General features: G+C 36.2%; 1 protein-coding gene across 9 annotated transcripts in view; it reads left to right on the top strand.

Moving 5' to 3' along the window:
• The first annotated feature begins 3,663 nt into the window (after positions 1–3,663).
• CDC42BPA (CDC42 binding protein kinase alpha) overlaps positions 3,664–24,087 on the top strand; it is a 172,044-nt gene continuing 151,620 nt past the window's right edge. For 4 of the 9 annotated variants that reach the window (XM_087717872.1, XM_087717868.1, XM_087717871.1 and 1 more), the window contains exon 1: positions 3,666–5,223. In XM_087717872.1, coding sequence (XP_087573998.1) covers positions 5,046–5,223 — 178 coding nt within the window. In that variant the 5' untranslated portion in view covers positions 3,666–5,045. Of the gene's footprint in view, positions 5,224–24,087 lie in introns of all 9 variants that reach the window. The other 5 variants (XM_087717867.1, XM_087717865.1, XM_087717873.1 and 2 more) reach the window with 3 other exon arrangements.

Here is a 24,087-nt window from a genome sequence, read left to right as displayed (position 1 = left end):
TCAGAACCCCTGAGAAATATTGTTAAAGCCAATTCATCAGTCTTCAAATCTTCCAAAATGAAGGTCCATCTCATAAAGAAAGTAATTCTATCTGAACTCTGCCCAATTTACTGTTTGTCATGGGAAAACAAAGGGAACAAAAATCCCTCACTTTTATTCCACCCAAACATGGAAGAAAATAAAATTGCTAGCATGCTTCCTTATCCAATGATTTTGGTTTACATTGTGTGAATCTATATGATCGTATATGGGGGGGACGGACTCTGAGGGGGGTAGCTACAAAATCAGCAAACCAGTTTATTTACCCTGGAGACCATTGAATTTATAGCTTGTGAATAAATTCAAAGTTGGAAGGCAAGACAAGGCAAGGATTTCTGTCAGTGTTTACAAACTTCTTTTGCAGCATTAAAAAGAAAAATATTATTCTAGTTTCTGATAAGTCAGAATGGAACCAGAATAATGAAGTTTATTTTATGAAAAGAATTGATGCTTTCATACTGCACTGGTCCAACTCTGCTTCTGAACTATTTAACTATGGTTAGGTTTGTCCATATGTCATGCAATTAAAGAATCTCCATCACATCATTTGACTGCTATACAAATAAAAAGCAAATCTCACTTTCTTGTAGCATTAAAGATGTTACCCAGTTGGGTAAGGAAACTTTTGCAAGAAAACAATCAAGCTCAGAGTCCCAAGGACCCCACAATTCAACCCTGAGCTACAAATATTTTCTATTGGTATCATTTTTGTGTCCTGGGAAGAGGCACTTAGATTGCAATTTCTCCATTTAAAATATAGAATTCATCTTTCAAGCAACCTTTTCATCAAATCTCTAGTTCACATTTCAAGTTGATTGCTTCATCATAATATAGACAGCATTAAAACAAGTAAAAAGAGCTTTAAACTTCAGCCCTAATCTAAAACTAAACTCAATTGGACACAGAATTCATCTTCCATGCCGTTCTATTCGTATTGGTTAGCTTGTTATTTTCTTAACATGTTGAAAATGGAACAAAATTGTGGAATACATATGAATAACCACTATGTAGGGTTACAAAGCTCCTGGTTGGTTTTTTTTTTTTTTTTTTTTTTATACTTCCTGTTTTCATACCAGAGGTGGTATTCAACAGGTTCTGACCAGTTCTGGAGAACCGGTAGCAGAAATTTTGAGTAGTTCGGAGAATCGGTAAATACCCCCTCTGACTGGCCCTGCCCCCATATATTCTCTGTTTCCCAAGTCCCAGCTGATTTGGAGGGAATGGGGATTTTGCAGTAACTTTCCTCTGGAATGGGATAAGACTGGAGATTTTGCAGTATTTGTCCCCTGCCACGCTCACCAAGCCATGCCCACCAAGCCACGCCCACAGAAACCGTAGTAAAAAAATTTGAATCCCACCTCTGTTTCATACCATTTCCATTATACCCAGAAGCAGCAAAAAAATCACTAATGTTGAGAATGGAAAGGATCAGAGATCTGCAGTAAGAAAAAGTGGGAGAACAGTTCCCAAATATAATCTCTGGTAAAGATGTCTCATTATTCTTCCTCCTGACTGACTGTTGAAAAAGGGGGGCAGGTTAGTAGCCATCTAAAAAAGGATGTTTTTAGCCACAAAGTCCCAAAGTCATTGTTTGAATAGTTTAGGGCTCTTGATTATATTGTTTTTGCTATTTTGCTGGAGGAAAAAAACTTGTTAAAAGAAAGCAATTAAGAGAAAATTATTGAATACTGTTTTAAATGACATAGATCTTTGATTTCACTAACAATGATAGTTGGTTATTTCATACCATAAGCCTTGCTTTCATTCCTAGATACTTTTGATTTTGAAACATAGTTTCACACTTAGTTAGCTACAGTGATAGTAATCATAGGCCCATAACTGATTAAATAATTTAATGTAGAGATTGAGAAGCAAAAGTTGCTGTTTTGAGTACGGAATTCTGCAATGACACACTACATAACCTATGTAACACTATATAACCAACAATATTTTTTGAAAATTGAAATACTACATATAACTCTCATATAACATATATGGATTTACCACTGTAGGAATTTATCCAGCCCTCTCCCAGAAAAATGAAATATCATAGGAAATATTGAAAAGGCAGAATATTTCTCTGGATATGAAAAGAAACATGTTTTAAAAGACAGAATAGTTACCTGTAGCTTCCTGCCCATCCCACTTTGTCAATGGGTCATTGAGAAGGCCAGACTAGTCCACTTTACATAATAAAGACTTCTCCACTGCAGCCCCAGGGGGGGATGGGAGTGAAGGCATGATAATGTTGGAACTTTACTCAACTGGCCACATGGCATCTGAGAATTCATCCATACCTGGATTCAAAACATAGCCTAGATAGTTGCCCCTGCATGGCCCCATGGGAGTCTGACAACCAATCAGAATACATTTCTTACACAGGAACAGGAAACGCAGAGGTGGGACTAAACACGGTATAAAAAGCCTAGCAAGCCCCTCCTTCAGCCCTTCTCTTCTTTTCCATTAAAGCATGTGATCACCTTTTCTGTTCAGGGCTCAAGCCATGTGGCCCTGCCCAACAATAAACCATCTTTCCAAGCAGCCTCCATGTCTCCAGTGTCTTTTTCCCCACTTGGAGCTGAACCCAGAAGGACATTTCTTTCATCACCACATCTTTGCATTGTGGAACAACATGTGTATATCTGTCCCAAACTGTGATTCTAAGACAGTTTGGGAACGCAAGCTACTGAGAGAAGCCGAAAAAGGGGGTGGGGGGAATTATTAAACCAGAATTTGTAGGTGTGGTAGGTTGATATCGTACCTATATCGGTATGTAGATTGTATTGCCTCTGGTTTTTTGTCAATGCAAACTTGTGTGATGCGGAAGGCAACGAGGAAGTAGTAATCCTAAATTAGGAATTACTGATCCAAAGTTACCCATTGAGTTTCATGACTTTGACCCCTTAATCCTATCCTTCCAACTAAGCACATTGGTTTTTACAAAGATAACAAGTAAAAAGTGGGAAAATGGAAAATGCTGGAGGGAACATCAGCAAAAGGTTCAATAAGTGGGTTGCCTGGGAATGTTAAAACTAGAGGGTAGGGTTAGTCAAAAATCCTACATTTTCATCAGCCATGCCCTTAAAACGGGATGCAAAAGGTTGATAACATCCGATGTTCCTTTTCTATTATTATTACCTATCTAAGTGTCAATCAATCAATAGATATCACAGTTTGGGAAGAAAAATGGGCGTCCTTTCCAGTTTCCCATCGTTAAATACTTTCCCTTTAAAAACGCAGAAAAGACGGGGGAGTGGGTGGGGAGGGAACAACAAATCGCGACTGTTAGAAATTGTGGGAGAAGCGCTTTTAAGAGGTCGGCTGGATCAAATGCAAAGTAGCCACAGAGTTTTAAAAGTCCCAAGGGCGAGATGGGGTTTCAGAGAACAGGTATGTTTTCTTGCGGGTTGGGCGAGAGCCCTTGACGCAGCCAGAAGAGCCCCAAACTTAGCTTAGCAACCCGGTCCTGCAGTAGCCCGCAGGGCGTTTCCGTGCGGCTGCTGTTCCCTCCCCTCAGGTCCGCCTGTATCCCTGCATTCCGTGCTGCCGTATAAGCATCTCTCCAGCGCTCTCCGCTCCGCTCCCTCCCTCTCATTCCCAACAGCTTGCAGCCTCGTTTGCCTCTCTGCAGCTTCGCTCGCTCCAGAGCTTTAGGAGGGAGGGTGAAGAGGCCGCCATGTTGGATCCGGTGACTTCAGTGGTAGCAGCCGGAGCTTATGCATGAGGCTGTGTGGAGTCAAGGAGGGCGGACGGTGAAAGAAGAGGAGGAAAACAACCGCGACGAGGAAGAGGAAACGGAGGAAGGAGTCGGGTGGGATTACAGGCTATCAGTGTTCGCCACTCGAAGAAGATGCCCTAAGCATGGTGGACCGAAAGACGGGCAGCATCTTTTCATCTCTTGCACTAGAAAACACCAGCAGCAGCACAGCATCCTTTGGAGGAACCGCGCAAGCGGAGTGGGAGATGTGTGTGGATTGAAAAAGGCAAGATCCTGTCGCCCTGTCAAGAGAAACAAGGAGCTAGAGGACGTGCAGCGATATGGAGAGGATTTCCTAGGATTATTACCAGCCCAGCCTACCCTTCTTCCCTTGACTGGATGTGCTGATACCGTATTTAAGGCAGGACAATTATTACTTTCCCCGATATTTAAAGAGGGGTGTGACTTTCCCCCTCCACATGCTCCCCCTCCCCAGTATATTGGGGAGGGAGGTTGAGGAAATTCGGACTAGACATTATTTTTTGGCATGGTGAAGAGCCTTAAAGGAAGAGTGGCACTGATTGCCCTAAGGAAGGATTCTGTTTCTGAAGACTTTTCTTCCTTTTCCTCTCTTCTTCCCATTCCCCACTTTCTGAAGAGTTGCCACTAATGCATTTTCTAAGAGGTGGTGGAGGTGGAGGTGGAGGTGGTGGAGAAGGTGAAGAAGAAGGTGGTGGAGGTGGTGGATATTCTCCAGCACTAGATCTTCAGAATCCTGTGCTTTTGATTTTTTGCCCTCCCACCTTCAAATAGCTTTCTTCCTGCTGCTCTTTCCTTGAAAGTGAATTGTTGTTGCAAATGGAATGGGGACTTTACACTTTAATGATGCAGAAGGATTCATTTCGGGATTGGGTTTCATGATCTGAATTTCGAATGAAGGAGAAGACCTTTAAAAATCTATATGGATGACAGAAGAGTGGAGTCAGTCTTGGGATTAAATTTTAATTATTATTATTATTTAAATGTATAAAGTATATATTTTCTCTTTTAAATGTTATTAAAAGAGATTTTAGGGTAATTATTTTTCTGTAATACTCTGTATATATTGTAGATGTATGTGTGGAAAGACTGACCAAATTACAGTTCTCAGAATGGCAGTTCTGAGATGGATTATACGTTCAGCACCATCTTTAAAGCACTGACTTTTCAAAATTCTTTTTATGAACTGTAATATATTTTAATGTGCTAGATTTGTCAAAGATAGCACAGAATAATAAAGAAGGAAAGTCTGTTAAAAACTGAAGCAGCCATGTCTGGAGAAGTGCGCTTGAGACAGTTGGAACAGTTTATTTTGGATGGGCCAACTCAGACCAATGGGCAATGCTTTAGTGTGGAAACCTTGTTGGATATACTCATCTGCCTTTATGATGAATGTAATAATTCACCCTTGAGAAGAGAGAAGAATATTCTGGAGTTTCTAGAATGGGGTAAGTTGACCATATACTCTATTTCACCACAATTTGTTCATGCTTTTGTGTGACTTATATTTATGCTAATTATTTATATTAATTGGTATTGCTGTTGATAAATACATTAGATATGCATCAATTTTGTAGTTTTTAATTCATCGTTAAACATAATTTTATATTGGGAATATCTGTTTTCAAGAAGTAAGGAATTTTAACTGGTCTGAGTCCTGCCAGCCTATGTAAACATGAAATTTTAAGGCCTAATATAGAAAGATAATAGAAAATATGTTTGAGCTGAGATGTGCGTATGTTGGGGGGAAATAATGAAATCACTATTATATGTATATTACGTAAAAATAATGAAGGTGGAAGCTAGATATATTCTAAACTACTGTTGATTTGGCTGTGGTAGAAAACAAAGGACCTAAGTTTGTTTTTGCTCACCAACCATACAGTAATAAAACAGGCTTTTAGAAAACTGAAATGTCAAACAATTGGTAGCTAGATAATATTGGCATGATGACAAAGGTGGTTATTTATTTCCTTCTTAGTGCATAATAGTTAAGAGTACATGAGTTGAAGTCACATGAGAATAGTTAGTGTGACCTCCAAGCAGTAAAAACATACTGTATATATTTGAAATGATTAAAAAGGTCTGTATGATATTATAGGATTTTTACAAAAAGCTATTTGAAGTTAGAGAACATACAGTGGTTTTTCTAAGATCCCTATATGAAAATATCTGAAAGAAAACTTTTGTGATTATACCTTACAATCAAAAGAAGTAAAACAGATTGAATTCTTGTGCATATTTCATTTAAAAATACGCAGAGCAGCTAAAGAATTATCAGTGCACTTTTGAACAGGTTTATTCAATATCACTAAGTTCTATAGATCTAGTGTGTAATACAGTGTAATGTAGTGTAATGTAATGTGTTTTAGGATGACAAACCTAACAGTTGCTTAGACATTATCCCTGAACTTTTTTGTAATCCTTGAGAACATTTCTTGCTTGATAAAATTGCAGCATAGTTGTCATTAAAACTTATATGTATATGTTTTCATTTATATTTTTAATATACTGCCCACTTCATACATGCCCACACATAAGCATACATATACATAGACACTGTACATGATATAATTATATATAAGACATTGAACTTGATACCAGCTATATCAATATTAATGTGGTAATAACCACATATATTGACTAATCTCTGTTATACTTTGAGAAGTAAATCTGTTGTTCCAGAATAGTGAAAGAACTTTTATTATTTTATTTAATTTGTATGTACTTTTCCAAGTGTCAAAGCATATGAAAAACACTTTTTTTCAGAATTATTACACTAACCAGGCACTAATAAGGGTGGATGCTGCTGAAAAATAAAATATTAACATAGGTTGTTATTAACATAGTAATTCATGTTTTTCTGCAGTTTCTAAATTTTTTTCTTTTTACATATTTTTTGGTGTCAGACATGCATTGTAGATCCATATACATAGGATGAAAAAAAGTGAGTAAGATAATAACATAGGCTTGGCATAACTTTTGTTCACTCTTATAGCATTTCTGCCACAAAACTTCCAAGATAGTTTGCATATAAGCAAGAACAATGAAAAGAAAAAGGAAACTTAAGTACTTATTTGGGCATTATAATGTTTTCATGACAGGCTTGAACAGAAACATTTTGTGGACAGGTGTTGTCTGATAAGATGGTCTCGCTTAGTAGAGTAGGTGGAAGTAGCTCTGCTTTCAATCTTTCCCTCTGAGGTAGCCTAATAGAATGACTGTTACTGATTGTCAGTTGAAAGACAGTACCAAACACAACTGGACTCTCCACAAAACCTATGAAATGTCCTCCTTTCTCTGTCTGCAGCAGCACCTTCATTTATAGAATAGAATAGAATTCTTTATTGGCCAAGTGTGATTGGACACAAATAATTTGTCTGTGGTGCATAAGCTCGCAGAGTACGAACAAGCAACAAGTGATAAATCATGATCATAATCATAAAATACAATCATCATAAATCATGACACATATCCTCAGTAGTAAGAATATTAAACTTTTGTAAATGCTGTAATATATCTGCAAAGTGCATAGGGATGTTCATATAAAGCAGTATTTTGAACAACATATTTGGGTAACAATATGTTTAGATTTAATTTAGAATTAACTTTGTGGTATGTCCCCCTTTCAGTTTAGGGTTCATAATACATAATAAATCAATTCACTGTGGACAGATCTTCAAACATATTTTTATCAATTGATATACTAAAGTAAATGTTAGAATTAATGCAAATTTACTTTTCAAATGTTAACTATATCCATATAAATTTTCTATGCAGTTTTGAATTCTTTCCGGAGTGGCATTCAGCATAGCTTGGTCATTGAAAATTATACAGTTTAACAGATATAATTCTCCATTATTTCATATTTATTCTGGCAGAGTTGGAGGGAAAGCAGAATTGACCATTTATTTTTTAACCAATGTAATTATTTTTATAATAATCTACTTTTAATTATACATGTACTTTATATGTCGATATTTTTATGGAAAACAACACATTCAAAAATGCTGACTGTTTTTGATGTGGAACTATAAGTGGCAAAAGTTCAATTTTTGTAATTTGCCTTACCTTCTGAATAATAATCTTGAAGATATATAACAATTTTGATGTTAAGCTACTGCACAATAGTTAATATATTTCATTTATGTAGGGTTAGTTTGTGCTTCACTAGTATTTAGACTAAAAAAGTAGAAAAAAGAAGTGCTTTCTTGTAATAAAAGAACCCTGGAAAAATTTAAAAAGACTATGTATGTCCTTTATTTTTACCTTGTCACTGGTGACTCTAGATAGGAAGGAAATATAGGACAGAATGTAGAAAATAAAATGAAAAACTACAGCAGAAAAGAGATGTTAAAAGTAGGTTAATACTTAATGCGGAACACTTTTTAAAATGGAAGACAAGGTATCAGCAGGATATCTTGATTTTGATTGAAAACTATCATTAGAAAACTTTAAAGGCTGTAGGCCTAATTTTATTGCATTTGTTAGTCACATTCACGTCAAAAGGAGTTGTTCCAAATGTATAAATTAATCCTACTACTTAGCATTTACATATTGTAATATATTTAAAGCACTTCAGTCAAAGTTTAAATTTTACGAAGTATGTATAATACAGTAACCAAGATTATTAACAAAACTATGTTGAATTTTATAAACTAGAATATAAAAAAATGATATTGTATCTTCCTTATTATGTCATTGTTATTTCACTGGCAATTCAGTAACACTGCTCAATTACTCATCTAATTCTGAATATTTTTTACTTCAGTCTTTTATAGAGATTTAGTAGTTTTCGAATAATATCTGAAAACTATATTTTGTGTCCATTTCTTAAATGTAATACAATTATGGATTTAATTGGAATTAAACTGGTAATAGATTATTTTATCAAAGTATACAAAAATTAAATTTAAATATAGTATATAAAGAGATGATTTTCAGCATGTACGTATATAAATTACACACATAGTTTCCTCAGGATTGGAAGATGATCAATTTTTATATGGTTACTTATCCATATTTATCACATAACTAATTTGAAATTCTGTCCATTTACATTAGTACATTTAATGCATATATTAATTATTTTTTGCTCATTCATAAGTATGATTTAATAAAGATATGGCTTACCCTATACTGTAAATATTTAGTATTAAATTTTAATTGATGGAAAGCATGGGAGTATCCAGTATGTGAGCTTTAGATTGTCAGCTTAAAGTTACAATTTTAAGTAAGAATAACAACCAACAGAGCAAACATGCAATTATGAATATTACTGTACACTTCAGCATATTATTTTCCAGTGTTTTTTGGCCTAGTCTGCAACACACCTACAGATTTATTTTGGATTAGTCTTCATAGGGTTTGCTAAATTCTATTTAGTGTTGGAAAGTCTTCCTGAATCCTGGATGTCTGACTTGGCTGCCTCTATGATTGTATGCGCACATGCATACAGAGACAGCTGGGAGCAGCTTCTGAAAAAGCCAGCAAGCTGGAAAAAGATATGGCAACTTTAATGATTTGAAAATTAGTGTTTTGTATTTACTTCTGACTATTCTGAATCACCTCTATGGTTATACTTGCAAGTTTCATAATTGAATTTTGATTTTAAGAAAACTCATGCTGTTCCATGATGAACCTTTTTCAAATCCTCAGGCTGTAATCCTTTGCATATTTTTCTGGAATTTATTTCAAAAAGAATGTACATAGGATTGCACTGGAAGTAGCAATTTCTATAAGCTCTGCAACTATGATTAATTTTATCAGAGTTAATTATATTACAAAATGCCTTGAAAATATCTTATGTGCCTACCATTATGAAAGTCCTAATCCATACATATACACAGTTATCCATTCTGAAAATTATTTTACTGCAAGGGGACCAGTATTGAAAGACTTCATAGTAATGTATAGCCCTGGATCAGTGCTCATCTAGTTTTTAAATTTTAAATCTGCATAGGTCTTCTAGGAATCAGTGGGAATCTGGGAATCATTTTCTCTTTTTATGGCATAGTTTAATTTTGAATGGAAGAAAGTTTAGAGATCAGCAACATGGGCTTTGAAATCTCATTGGTACAGTAAAAAGTAATTTAAAGCTAATGAGAAGGAATTAGAAGGAAGGGATGAAAAGGAGAAAGGGGCAATATAGTTTGTTAGAGCAGAATAAATGAAAAAGACATGAAAACCCCATTCAGCTTTAGCTAAGAGTTTTACTTCATGGTCCTTGGAAGAGATACAAGGGATGTGAACATTGTAACCAAACATTATAAGAAGCTCTATTTTTTAAAACTCTTAGGGCTTCTCCCTCCTTATAGGCATTGATTATAAGGCTGTTTATGCTTTTAATGTATTGAAATGACTAGAACATTTCCTTATCTTGAATTTACATGTGGAACATGAAGTTTTATTTAAAAAAATTTATGCTGAATTGTGTCAATTGTACCATTGTTGAATGGTACATTATCCATATAAAGTCACAAAACTGAAGGGGACATTGAATCCTGTGTTTTGCCCAATGTGAAATCCAAATTAAAGTAAACCTGACAGATAGTTTTTACAGCTTCTGCTTATCTGTAATGTTACAAAAGGTACAAAAACTTTTATTTGGGCTTGCCATGTAGAGTTCTTCACATTTACACAGAAAATAGATAACTGAAACATCTTAATTTAAAACTGAAATAGCAATAGCGCTTAAACGTACATATCGCTTTATAGTGCTTTACAGCCATCTCTGAGTGGTTTACAGAGTCAGCGTATTGTTCCCTACGATCTGGGTCCTCTTTTACCAACCTCAGAAGGATGGAAGGCTGTCAACCTTGAGCCAGTCAGGATCAAACTCCTGGCTGTGGGCAGAGTTAACTTGCAGTACTGAATTCTAACCACTGCACCACCTCTATACTAATTTACAGTACAGATATTCCTTGAGGTATTCCTTGATTTAGGGCCCCAATTAGGAACAAAAAATTGTTAAACAGAGCAATAGTTTGAGACATCTCGAATCACTAAGTGAATAAGATAGCCTATGATTGTGATTTGCAACTCTCCGTGCCAGCTTCCCCATTGACTTTGCTTGTCAGAAGATGACTGGGAAGGTTGTGACCGCAGGGTGTTGCCACCATTGTAAATGCTAGGGGCTGAATCGCAATCACGTGACCATGGGGCTATTATGAAGGTCATAACTTCAAGGATGGGCCTTAAGTCACTTTTTTTAGTACTGCTGTAACTTTGTGGTTAAATGAATGGTCGTAAATCGAGGATTACTTGTAAGGATGTTCTTTCTATAGTGTCAATAGCTTTTTTCGTTGATTTAATAGATTTCTGTTTGATGAGAGCAGTTTTGTTCATTGTTTGTACTGCCACCTAACAAACCTCTATACCTAAAAGTTAGTGTTTAGAAAATTTTCATGGAGTGAAACTTAATACATATCATAAAACTGCTTTTTTATACCCATGCTATTTGAACCAGATAACTATATTTAGATCTGAATAGGAGCAGCATTAAATTCTAGGAATTAAAACAGCTCTGAGTGGGAAATACATTTTCCAAAAGTTTATATCCCACTTCAAACATCAGAGAAACCTAGCAGATAACTTCAATGAAAAATTAAAATATATCTCAAATACCATAATGCTGATAATCCCTGATGGTACCAGCCTTACACTTAAAACCTTCTCTGAAAACCTGTTTTTACCAGCTTTTGGAAGATTACCAGAATGGATACTAATCTAGTTTTGAGAGACAGGCTATTTCATGTAACATTGGACCACCAGTGAAAACCTGCTCACGACTCTCTTAAACTCCTAAGAGTAGTAGTGGACTTTTAGTAAGTTTGATAAAAAAAGAATATATTGGACGTATCGGTTGGAGAAGGCAATCAAGCAAACAAATGCCTGAGAGCCAAATGATACAGGCATTATAGCTTAAAGTCAGTCCTTTGAATTGCATCCAGAAACCCATTGGCAAGAGTTTTTCTGTCATGACACCAACACTTTAGAATATCATTGCCCCAGATTAGGCAGGCTCAGTTCTTTGGCATTTCATTAGGCCTTAAAAACCTGGTTCTGTCATCAGGTCGGGGAGTTAGGATCATGTGGCAGAGCCCATATAATGATTGCTTTGATTTGTTATTGATGAATTTGCTTTTACCTTCACTGCCATTTATATGTATTTATGTGGTTGACATTTCATTTTTGTTCTTTCTTTTTTTGACTACCGGTAAGTCTAGCTTACCCATCATTTGTTCAGCAACTGTTCAAAGTTATGACACCTTTACTACCTTCACAGCATCCCTCAATCATGTGATCGCTATCATAGTCAGTATCCATTGTCCTTTGTAGGGTTTTTTTCCCTTCCCTGTTGCAAAGCAGATTGATAGGAGGGAAAGAAACTGCAAGAAAGTAAGCTGTTTGCTTTTCTACACATAAAAAGCAATGTGATCATGCTGGCAACTCATACTTGCTTAGGGTTTGGGAAAAAATAGGGTTTTTGAAAAAAATAAGCAATTTCCATGGACATCACTCCTTTGCATCGCCAGCTGGGAAAGGGTCAGGCAATCTCATTGCTCTCATTGTATTCAAGAGTAAATCCTTCACTTACAACTATTTGTTCAGTGACATCGTTCAAAGATATGGTGGTGCTGAATGAAGGACCTTAGGATCCATGTCGAAAGTTATGGTGATTGGAGTGCCCCTGCAGTCATGATTAGAATTCAGGTGCTTGGCAGCCCACCTGCATTTATAACCATAAGTAGTTTCAAATCCTCCCTCCTCCCTATCTTCCCCCATCCACGCCCCTTTGGCTGCCTAAGGCTCTGCTACCCTTCTGAGTTTCTCTAATCTCCTCTTTCTGTAGCAATATCTCCTTTGCTTGACCCTCTCACTCCCAGAGCAGAGAGAATGGAGGGGAAAAGATTTCTTTAGAGTTCTATAAACTGCTTGCATAGCTTTCCTGTGACTCCCACCCTTGAATTGCAGTTTGATTGCAGTGTTTTTGAGATATGCAAGATAGGAGCGTCCTAAGAGGACAAGGGAATGGTTAGGAGGCAAAGAATAGCCAAAGGTGTGAAACTGATTAGTCTTATCTCTTTCCAGGAGGAAAGAACAACTGTCCTTATGTGACTTCCCATTTAGCAATCTGTTGCAGAATTGGTTATTAAGCAAGGACTATCTATATTGTTAGAGTCATGAATTCGATGGACATATCAATTTAATGAACTAATTCAGGTTCAGCTACTATGTGATGTTAGATAATTAGTGCAAATCTCATTCAGCAATAATAATATACAGAATATAAGGAAATATTATTTCTGTTCTAGTTCTGCTTTCCAACTTATCTTTAGAGGTAGTGTCATCAAAAGCTCATCACAGTACAGTATGCAGTATTTATTCAAAATAAATTTGGTGATGTCATATGAATCAGGTATGTTTGGCCAGTAGTATTCAGTGGTTAATGTATTAGTTATTGATGAGAAAGCCACATCTAAAGAATCTGATTGGTATTTATATATGTGTCCATTCTAAAAAAAAATGGTTTTTTTTTTCATTCCTTGCTGTCATTAAAATATAGTACAATTCTGATATCCAATGCTTTGTTTCTACTGATGATCTACGTCAGCAGCAGCAGTGAGTGGAGGCAAGCTTTCCTGAAGCTCTTTGTGAACTGACAAAATCGTCTCATTAAATGGTTTGGGAGATTTTTTCATAGTAAGTTTGGTGAGTAAGAAAGTAGTGTAAATTGAGACAGAAGAGAAAAATAAGTTCCAATTTGCAGTTGCATTTGTCCTTAGTATACATTAAATCCTACCCCCAAATTTGTGATTATTGTTTTTTAAATCTCAACTATTTTTACAACATGAATTTTTAAAGAAGTAAATTAAAACTGTAGTATTACTAACATAAAAAGGTGGAAGTGTCCCAATATAAGTCACAACTAATTTCCAAATGTATAAAAGCTGTGGTGGCTCTGTGACATAAAGATGCTGGAGATGGTCTTTGCTCTGGTGACTCAAGTCACCACGTGGCAGAGTGAGAGCTCCCATCACTTCTGCCCACCTAGCAGTTCGAATCATACTACATGTGAGTAGATAAATAGGTATCACTTTGGAAACTTGGTGGCATTTTGTTCAGATGGTGGGACCCCTGCTGGTGCTGGACACATCCGGACCCAGCACCCAATTATGAGGGACATTGGTGATGAGAGAAGGTCCCAGACACCACTGCAGGATGCCGCTCATCTTTCAGATATGGAACTTGTTCACTCCTAAGATGTACCTTGGATAGCGTGTGAGTGCGAACTAAACATATTAGCACTGTTTGACAGCCAAATAACTACTTTGTACAAAGTATGTAGTCTCCTGGCTAATTGTACCACTGCCATAGACTAAATAAATAAACAGATAAAACCAATTATGTGGCCCCAAGAGGAATATTTTCTGAGTTATCTTCTAAAATACTGTCTTATGTAGTCAAATTTGATCTTTTTGCTAAATTGCTTCCCCCCCTTTTTTTTTTATAGAGGAACATAGGACACAAGTAGAAACACTCACAGATGTTATAGATGTTTATTCATAATTTTAACTATAGGCAAGTAAGCATACCTGCTTCATATTCTTGACTAGCCCTAACACTGATAACGTTTTGTTTTTTATATCAGTTGAATTGTTACTTCATAGTAGATTACAAGAATGATACATAGTACTCTTAGATTTGTATATAATATGTCTGTATTCATGAATAGGTTGTATAGCTGCTGGGCAATTCCTTTTAATAGTTTCAACACACCCAAATTTGGCCTTGCAATTTCAGACAGAAAATGCCACAGGGCAGTTCAGAGATTAGAGTGTTTTTACCCTGTTTGCTTTGTGTTTATTTGTATTGAAAGAAAAGGACTCTTAACATAGAAATGCTGTGCCATTTCATCCATCCTTTACAAAGCTCTGCATTAAATATCCTTTTTTGTCTAATTTAAAAAAGAATTTCTTGAGATTCTTACATTGACTAACATAAAGTAAACATTTGTTTTCTTTTCATTACTTGGTTTTAGGAGGGTTTTTTTCCCCAGACAAGCTTTTGCAGATATTTATGATCTTTTTGAATTTTGTCATCTTATATTTTTCTCTTGCATTCATTTATAAAACTTCTTTGGTTAGTGAAATATTATGACATTTCAAATCTAATATTCTGTTTCTACTTCCAGTTATTTAGAGTCAGTCCCACGTTGGTTAGTGAAAATATCTAAGATTCCATTACAAGATTGTTCAGCTAAAGAAGAAAAATATTATTTTAACTTTTCAAGAAAGTTGAAATTCTAAGTTTTACAGTAAACAATATAATACAATACAACACAGTACAAATAATATACAATAGGATTGAAGCAAATTCAATTCAGCAGAACTTATTTGTTGGTACATTTGAAATTTTTCCTGAAGGGCTACTGTATAAATTTATGGTTATCCACTGATTACTGGTAGTTCTTGAGTAACGACTGTAATGTGATCAGCTAATTCCAGTTTTAACTTGTGACAGTTGTAAATTGGATCACTTGTATGACTGACCCAATTTTATGACTTTTTTTGTGGTTGTCATTAATTGCTTTGTTAAGGTTGTTAATCAGATTTGTGGTCATTAAATAAATGCTGTGGTCATTACGTAAAGTAGTGGTTTATTATGGACAGTTTTTCAAAACCCAAAAATAAATGTCAGTTTTCAGCAAAAAACAATGTAAAATGTATTCATATGACCACAGGATACTTCAGATGGCCGTAAATGCAGCTCTGTTGTCGAGCTCGTGAAGTGAAGTCATGTGATCATTGGGGGGGCACAACTGTCAGACTTTGAATTTGGGTCGTTAGTACCACCAGAGGCTTCATATGGTTGCTAGGTAAACATTTATAAGTCAAGGACTTCCTGTAATTGATTTTTATCTTTTAGTGGTTCTGGCTCTAAGTGAACCAACTTATCTCATTGATAGCCAAGGACATTAAAAATAATAGATAATAACCACAGTTTTAAAAATAAATATAATAACCAACTTTTAATTTCACCCAGAAACAGCACCCAGGGCAGCTCTCACAGTGTTATATTGAATACTATGTCATCTCTTTTAATTTGTGGTCCACCACATTTTGTTATCAGTTGCAGTTTTCACATGGTCTTCAAGTGAATTTTATTATAGATTGCAGTAATCAGCATATGAGCTGACAAAGGCATGGGCGGCCATTGCTAGCATATCCTATTTTATAATAAGGGTTGCACTCAAGTTTAGAAGCTCCTGGCCACAGCTTCTATCTGCTGCTACTTAGGAGCCTTAAGAATCCAGGAGGACCTTTGGATTGTACATCATCTTATTGAAGAGAAGCTTTTTTTTCTTTAATAGACATTTGAATTAAAATAATAATGAACAGGGAGAGAGAGAGGGGAAAGTGAAAGAAAGAAAGAAAGAAAGAAAGAAAGAAAGAAAGAAAGAAAGAAAGAAAGAAAGAAAGAAAGATGGATGTGAATTTCACTGCATTTGAAATTTATTGAATGGAAAAGGGGTCATATGAGGTCAACAATATTTTAATTACTTATTTTATCCTTACTGATAGTTGTGAGTTGAAGTGAAAGTAAAGATTTCCTTCGCACATATGTGCTAGTCGTTCCTGACTCAAGGGGGCAGTGTTCATCTCCGTTTCAAAGCCAAAGAGCCAGCGCTGTCCGAAGACGTCTACGTGATCATGTGGCCGGCATGACTAAACACCAAAGGTGCACAGAACACCAAAGGTGGCTCCTATTTTTCTACTTGCATTTTTATGTGCTTTCGACCTGCTAGGTTGGCAGAAGCTGGGATAAGTAACGGGAGCTCACTTTGTTACATGACACTGTAAGTCTAATCTTTATTGTCATTGTACTTAAATACAACGAAATTGGTTAGGGATTCCTAGGGATTCAAACCACCGAAATGTCAACCTTTCTGATCGACAAGCTCAGCATCTTAGCCACTGAGCCACCACATCCCAGTTGTTAGTTAGTTGTTATTAAATGAAGAGGAAACAGAAATAACCACCCAATTGCTTTATTCTTGTTGGTAAAATTGACATTCAATGTTGACAATTGATGTAATTTTTAACAAAATAGGTACCATTGTCTTCAAGCAATAAGAAGGCAAAAACTGTCAGTGTTAGCTTCTGGTACCATTATAAGATTATATATGTCTATGATATTATTGCATTGTTCAGATTTAGATTACTTTGAGTAATTAAATACACAGAAATGTTGTTTTTTCTTCTAAATTTTTATGGTTAAAAAAATTTAACCTGGTTAAATTTTCCTGGTTTCTGCTAGTTATTCCTTTGGAACAAGATTGTTCTGGCTGGCTGCTGAAAATTTACATTGCCATCAGCATTTGACTAACTTTTCCTCATCAGTCCTTATGCAATTAGTCAGTTTCTGTTGCTTTGTATTAGAGAGTTGAATATAGTCTATTATGTAACTGTATACTAAAGAACAAAACCTCAGGAAATCCTGTGGCAAAGAAACTGTAATGACATTTGGGAATGATCTTTTTTTGGGGGGGGGGAGGAAGAGATGCTGTCTAGGGAACAATCAGATAAGAGAGGGCCCACAGCTGTTTAACAGGAATAGAAAGAAAGGAACCTCCTTAACCTCTCCAGCTGTAAAAAGATGGAGATTTGTACTTTGAGACTTGCAAGGTTGATGTCAACCTTCCCAGGTAAGTAGACAAGAAACACAACTTGATGAGCTAGTTCTACTTTATTGTAAGGGTACATTAACAAGAATTTTACAAAGTTTCTCTACACATTTCATCCAACATCTTTCACAACCTGGGAAGTTAGGTAGATTCCTTTCTGAGTTTCTTTCCCTATCCATTAGCAGTTACCAGCTTTTCCTATCTGATAGGCACCATCTCTCTCTCTCTCTTCCCCCACCTTTTCCAAGGTCATTCGAACATATTACAGAGATTGCTTGGGCCATATTTTTTTAGTGTTTTTAATCATTTCCTGTTTAAAGTGCCATCTGTTACATGTCACAATTTATCTTTGTGATGGTGTGTGCATGTATATAGATGCAATGTGTTGGCTTAGACAAACCCTCTGATTTCCACAAAAAGTCTCCAAAGCCTCCCCAAGTTCTGTCCCTTTTCTTCCCCCTTCCCATTTTCCTATCTTTATTTTCATTTGTATATTATATTATGATAATTTTAATAATATTCTTAATAAAAGAAGAATAAAATAATGAAAATGTCACCAGCCAGAAAACTGGAATACACTCTGCCCCTGAACCTCTCTCCATCCTTCCTTTTGTAGCCTATCCAGATGGGAAAAGCATATGTTAAAGGACAGATTCGCTTCTCAGAATAAGTTCCACTGTATCACTAAGAATGCTAAATCTGTATCTGCAGTTTCAAGGACCTATCAGAAAGTTGAGAAAGAAATCAACTATTGCTTTTTGAAAAGATTGATCTCAATCAGTTGCTCGCTTGGCATCACCATATTACATGTGTACCAGGGGTGGGTTCTGGCCAGCTTTACTGCCAGTTCGCTCGTGCATGCGCTGTGCGTGCTGGATACACGCTGCATGCTGGATGCATGCTGCACACTGGATGTGACCACAATTCAAAAACAAAATGACGGGCAGCGACCAGGGAACTGGTTCAGGGGCATGGCAGGTCTGGGTCGCTGCCGGTTCCAGTGACCCAGGCTGCTATACCAGTAGGAACCCACTTCTGATGTGTACACAGTCCAGATCTTCATCTAAATCTTCATCTAAACTATTGAGAATATTTTTCAGTTGAGCAAAAACCTGATTAGTTACCTCCTCAGTGTTTCATTTTCTTTGGATTCGATTTTAATCAATCAACATGGTCAGCTACTTTTCTTTAACCCTTTCTATGTTTGAACCTCTTAAAATGGATTTTCCCCCAGATCACTGCAGTCCTCTAAATCAGGCTCCCCCAAATTTTTAGGAGAGAGAATGATTTTTAAAATAATTTCACAAGAACTGTCATAAGGCTCAAAGTAAGTAATATTGAGTTGGTCTTGGATATTTCATTTATTATTTTCTTGGCTAATGACTGTCCTGGGGGAAATTTAACATTGCCTTCTTACAGAATGGATTGGATGGATGGAGGATTGATGGGTGGGTAGACAGGCAGAGAATTCTCAGTTTAAAAGCCCTTGGTACCAATTTATTTATTTAGCCTATGGCACTGGTACAATTAGCTAGGAGACTACATAATTAGTACAAAGTAGTTATTTGGTTGCCAAAGAGCGCTAGTCTGTTTACTTCAAACTCGCACACTATCCAGGATACATCACAAGGGTGAACTAGCTCCACATCCAAAAGACAAGTGACATCCTGCAGTGTCATCTGGGGCCTTCTCTCACCATCATTGTCCCTCATAATTGGGTGCTGGGTCCGGACATGTCCAACACCAGCAGGGGTCCCACCATCCTCACAAAATGCCACCAAATTTCCAAAGTGATACCTATTTATCTATTCACATGTAGCATGATTCGAACTGCTAGGTGGGCAGAAGTGATGGGAGTTGTCATTCTGCCATGTGGTGACTTGAACCACCAGAGCAAAGATTATCTCCAGCATCTTTATGTCACAGAGCCACCGCACCTTTTATACATTTGGAAACTAGTTTTGATTTATATTGGGACACTTCCACCTCCTTATATTAGTAATACTACAGTTTAAATTTACTTCTTTAAAAATTCATGTTGTAAAAATAGTTGAGATTTAAAAAACAACAATGAAAAATTTTGGGGTAGGATTTAATGTATAATAAGGACAAATGCAACTGCAAAGTGGAACTTATTATTCTCTTCTGTTTCAATTTACACTACTTATTAACTCATCAAACCTACTGTGAAGAATCAATCATTTACACCTCTATAATTGTCTGATTTGGCACTGCAACCAACTAAGACACAGACTTCAATGGATAGTTAGAAAAAACAATTGCAATCTATCTGCCTTCCATTGTATATTGCACAAACCAGTAAGAGCTACAGTATCTACAGACCCCTCTCATCCTGGACATAAACTGTTTCAATTTCTTCCCTCAAGACAACACTACAGGTTATTCCATGTCAAAATAACTAGACATAAAGACAGTCTCCCCACCACCACCACATGCCATCACCATCACTCTGCTAAACAACTAATTCCCACAACACTGCCAAACTACCTAGTAGGGTTGTATTACTGTTATTCTTGTCATATTTCCTATTTTCTTATGACTAAAAGGTAGAGGTATGAATTGTGAAAATGGCCAAACTGGCAGAAATGGCAAAACTGTCTTATTTGGTCAAGTAATTTTCTTTTTTTAAAACCTGGAAATTCTTTATGCACTTTGTGAAAATGGGAAAAAATAGAAATGATGATTTATGGAGTTGATCATTGAAAAAGGATTGAATAAGGAGTTGAATACTTAAATATCCAGTATTAAATTACTTTTTAAAATAAATACATATTAAATATATTTATATTGTTGAAACGTATGCCAGAAGTTTCTTATTTTTCTCATCCTTTTTTGTTAGATTATCTTTTACTATTGTTTATTTCTTTTACTGTCTTTCTGCACCATCCTCCCATCTTTTTATATTTTACAATATCTATGTAGTACATGCTGTATGTATGTAGATGCAAAACATGTGCAAAGAGAGAGTTAACTTAGTACTATTGTAAAGTCAATTTATTGGCAACCTCTGAATATTCTGGGGTAAATTCATTGTCTACTGTTTATGCTCTTAGAATTTATTTCATATAGTTTCTCCATAAGTTTAGATTGTTATTCATGACTCTTTTTCTTTAATCTCACAGCAACCTTGTGAGATAGGAAAGTCTAAGAAGTAGTCCATGGCTATATGTTTAGTTTTATTGGCTTTGTCATTCTGCAATCAGTAATATACTTAGGAGAGCAAATAATAAAACAAGTATATCAATTACAGTTTATCTACAAATTGATTAATATACTGTAAATCGTTGGTTACAAGAGCTGTGATGGCACAGTGATTAGAATGCAGTATTGCAGGCTGACTCTGCTCACTGCCAGCAGTTCATTCCTGACTGGCTCAAGGATGACACAGCCTTCTATCCTTCCAAGGTTGGTAAAACGAGGACTCAGATTGTTAAGAGAGTGCTGTAAGGCAGTATTAAGTGGTATATAAAGCTATGTGTTATTGCTATTGCTATTATATATCATAAAATGATTTCTATAATAAAAATTATTAAAACAATTTATAATGCCAAATTAAAATGATGTGCAGAAAGGGTTGGAGCCAGTTACAACTCTAAAATAAGGTGACCAGACATAACGCTTTTGGCGGGACACCCCCTCTTTTTGATGCATTTTCCCGCATCCCGCCCGCTTTTTTAAAAGGCACGCTTTTTTTGGCGCTGGCAGCTCCCGCCCATCAGCTGCTGGGCTGGCTCATCGTTCTGTTCTATGCTACCTACAAATTTAAGCCAGCCCAGCCTGCCGCTCACTGAGTTGATTGGCTGGACTCCAGCCAATCAGTGAGCTGGCCAACCAGCTCACTGATTGGCTGGACTCCTTAGCTGAGCACGCATGGAGTCTCCATTTTATTTTGTCTTTCTTGTTGGGGTTGCAGCTGAGCTTACTGGTGGTGAGTAAAATAAATCATGTTTTGTAAAAAATTTTACTCGGGAGTAAATTTTACTTACTCCTGAGTAAAAATTTTACTCGGGAGTAAAATTTACTCCCGAGTAAAAATTTTACTCGGGAGTAAAAAGCGGCTGCCGGTCGTGCAGAGAACTTCCATCCAGACTTGCCGCCCGTGCTGGCTGTGAACTCCGCAAAGCCAAAGGGGGAGAAGGCAGGGGGCTGTCTCCTCCTCCCAGCCCAGCAAACAGTCCTTTTTTCAGCTGTGCAGACAACTTCCTCGTGGCTCTCGCAGCCCGGCAGAAGCATTTTTTCGGGGGAGGGCTCTGCCTTAAGCAAGAATTGCATTAAAGACCAGAGCAACAGGTATCAAATTATCTTGAACAATAGTTTGCAGTGTTTTCATATCTTGCACCCAGCTTTTTAAATTTATTATTAAATAATTTGTATTCTATCAGGGGCTTTCAGCAGTTTACAGCAACAAAAATGCCAAATAAAATTATATTATTATAAAATCATTGTAACAATTCCACAAAAACAATAAAAAGAAAATCCAGTGATAAAACCATATTAAATCCCAATGGCTCTAGAAGACAGAATAATTTGTACAGCCTTCCTGAATGGACAGCAGGTTAGGGCTCCCTGCTCTGGAGGAGGTTTCCAAAGGATGGGCACTGAAACCTTCCTCCTGAGAAAGCCCTACCTTTGTCATGAATGGGATTACAGGGCCTCCCCAGAAGATATTTAAAGCTCTGGTAAGATAGCTTTGAGGGGGGTGGTCTTTAAATATTTGGACTTTAAGCTGATTTTGGAACATCTGTAAATTTGAAAGCACAAAAAATGCTATTGGCTTGTTTCCAGATGAGTCATTTACTGTAAGGAGTATAGGCTCAATGTATTTTAAAATAATATTTTATTTATTGTGCATATGATTTTTTAAAATAGTGGTATTCTGTGTTGATTCTTTTTTTAAATTGTCTTAGACTATTTAAAAAAAGATTCTATCCAAAATAAATTGAAACAAGCCATTTTTAAAATTTCTATGCACAATACTTTGAAATGGACTCAGGAGTCATGATTGACACTGAGTGAATTTGCACTTTTAATAATCAGGAAGATACAATGGCATTGAAAAAAGTGACTGATGACCATTTTTCACACTTAGCGACCATTTTCACACTTAGCGACCGTTGTGGCATCCTCATGGTTACGCGATCAAAATGTTGATGTTTGGCAACAGATTCGTATTTCTGATGATAGTTTGAAATGGTGACAGTATAAATTATTGCTGGTGTAATACTTAACAATGGTTTTTAAGGATTTCTTTTATTTATAGAATACCTTTTTTATTATTTGGGGGGGATTTTTACTTTTAAATTGTTTATAAAATGTATTTACTACAAGAAATGTTCCTTTTTGCAAATGTGATCTTTGCAAATCTTTGTGATGCAATATGTTCAGACCAGGTTTATGTGTCTCAAAGTGGCTGCTATTCTATGGGCAGGCCAGGTTGGTGCGGCAGCTTTGCCAGATTTGGTGTGTTTCACCCTCATTGAATTTTATATCGTATAAAGAATGGAAGGAGGAAGGAAGAGAAAAAAGGAGGAAGGGAGTGAGTGAGGAAAGAAGAGGATGGAAGGAGGGAGGAAGGAAGGAAGAGAGGGAAAGAGCAGAAGACAGATAAGGTGAAGGTAGATAAGCAAGAGGAATGAAGGAAGAAGTGAGGAGTCTCGAGGAGGGGGAAAACATTTAGTGACCAAAGTTACAATGGCATTGAAAAAAGTGACTGATGACCATTTTTCACACTTAGCGACCGTTGCGACCATTTTTCACACTTAGCGACCGTTGCAGCATCCTCATGGTCACGTGATCCAAATTTTGTTTGGCAACAGATTCGTATTTATGCTGGTTTCAGTGTCCTGGGGTGACCTTTTGACAAAATTTTTTTTTTTAAATCAAGCCCCCCCCTCCCCCCCCCCCCCGGTCAAGGGTGTCCCTCTTTTCCAATCTGAAAATCTGGTCACCTTACTCTAAAACCAATGAACTTAACAGCTGGGAAATACAAAACACCCTTTTCCAGGTGTTACCATTTATGCAAGTAACTAATTAAATAATCATATTGGGGTTTTGAATATTATACTAAGTGCATAAAGAGCAAGACGAGGAATAATATAATATCCAGCCCCAACTAAATTTTGCTGGGGAATCTTTTGAGCTCTTAATAATTCAGTTACACTGAAAAACTGTAATAGTTAGGAGGAAATAATGTTTGAAAAATTTATGTCATTATGACTTATTATTATTATACATTTGCTGTTTCCGGAGCTAGCAAGGTTTATTAGAGAGCATGTCATTGTGTATTTATCTTTTTCAGTAATATTTCTGAAATACAAGTGGATAAAAAATCAAGAAAATACATACTTGGAGTTTTTAATTACGTATACTTGTGTTACATATTTTAAAAATAATAATCTTTACAATATTTCAATCAGTGTAGAAAGCTATGTATGCTATTTAATATCCTTATTACTATACTATTTTTCAGTGTTAATTTTCAAAACATTTATAACAACAATAATAAAATGATGATGCATGTGAAACACTAACCAAACTTTGCAAAGAGGGAAATTTTCTGATCTATAGCATTTTCTATATCTTATTACACAAAGAATTTGGA

Source organism: Thamnophis sirtalis, unplaced genomic scaffold (genome assembly GCF_051295495.1).
Source record: "Thamnophis sirtalis isolate CommonGarterSnake01/CBP01778 unplaced genomic scaffold, rThaSir2_p1.2 scaffold_6, whole genome shotgun sequence".
Taxonomy (NCBI): domain Eukaryota; kingdom Metazoa; phylum Chordata; class Lepidosauria; order Squamata; family Natricidae; genus Thamnophis; species Thamnophis sirtalis.
This window is presented reverse-complemented; position numbering and strand designations above follow the sequence as displayed.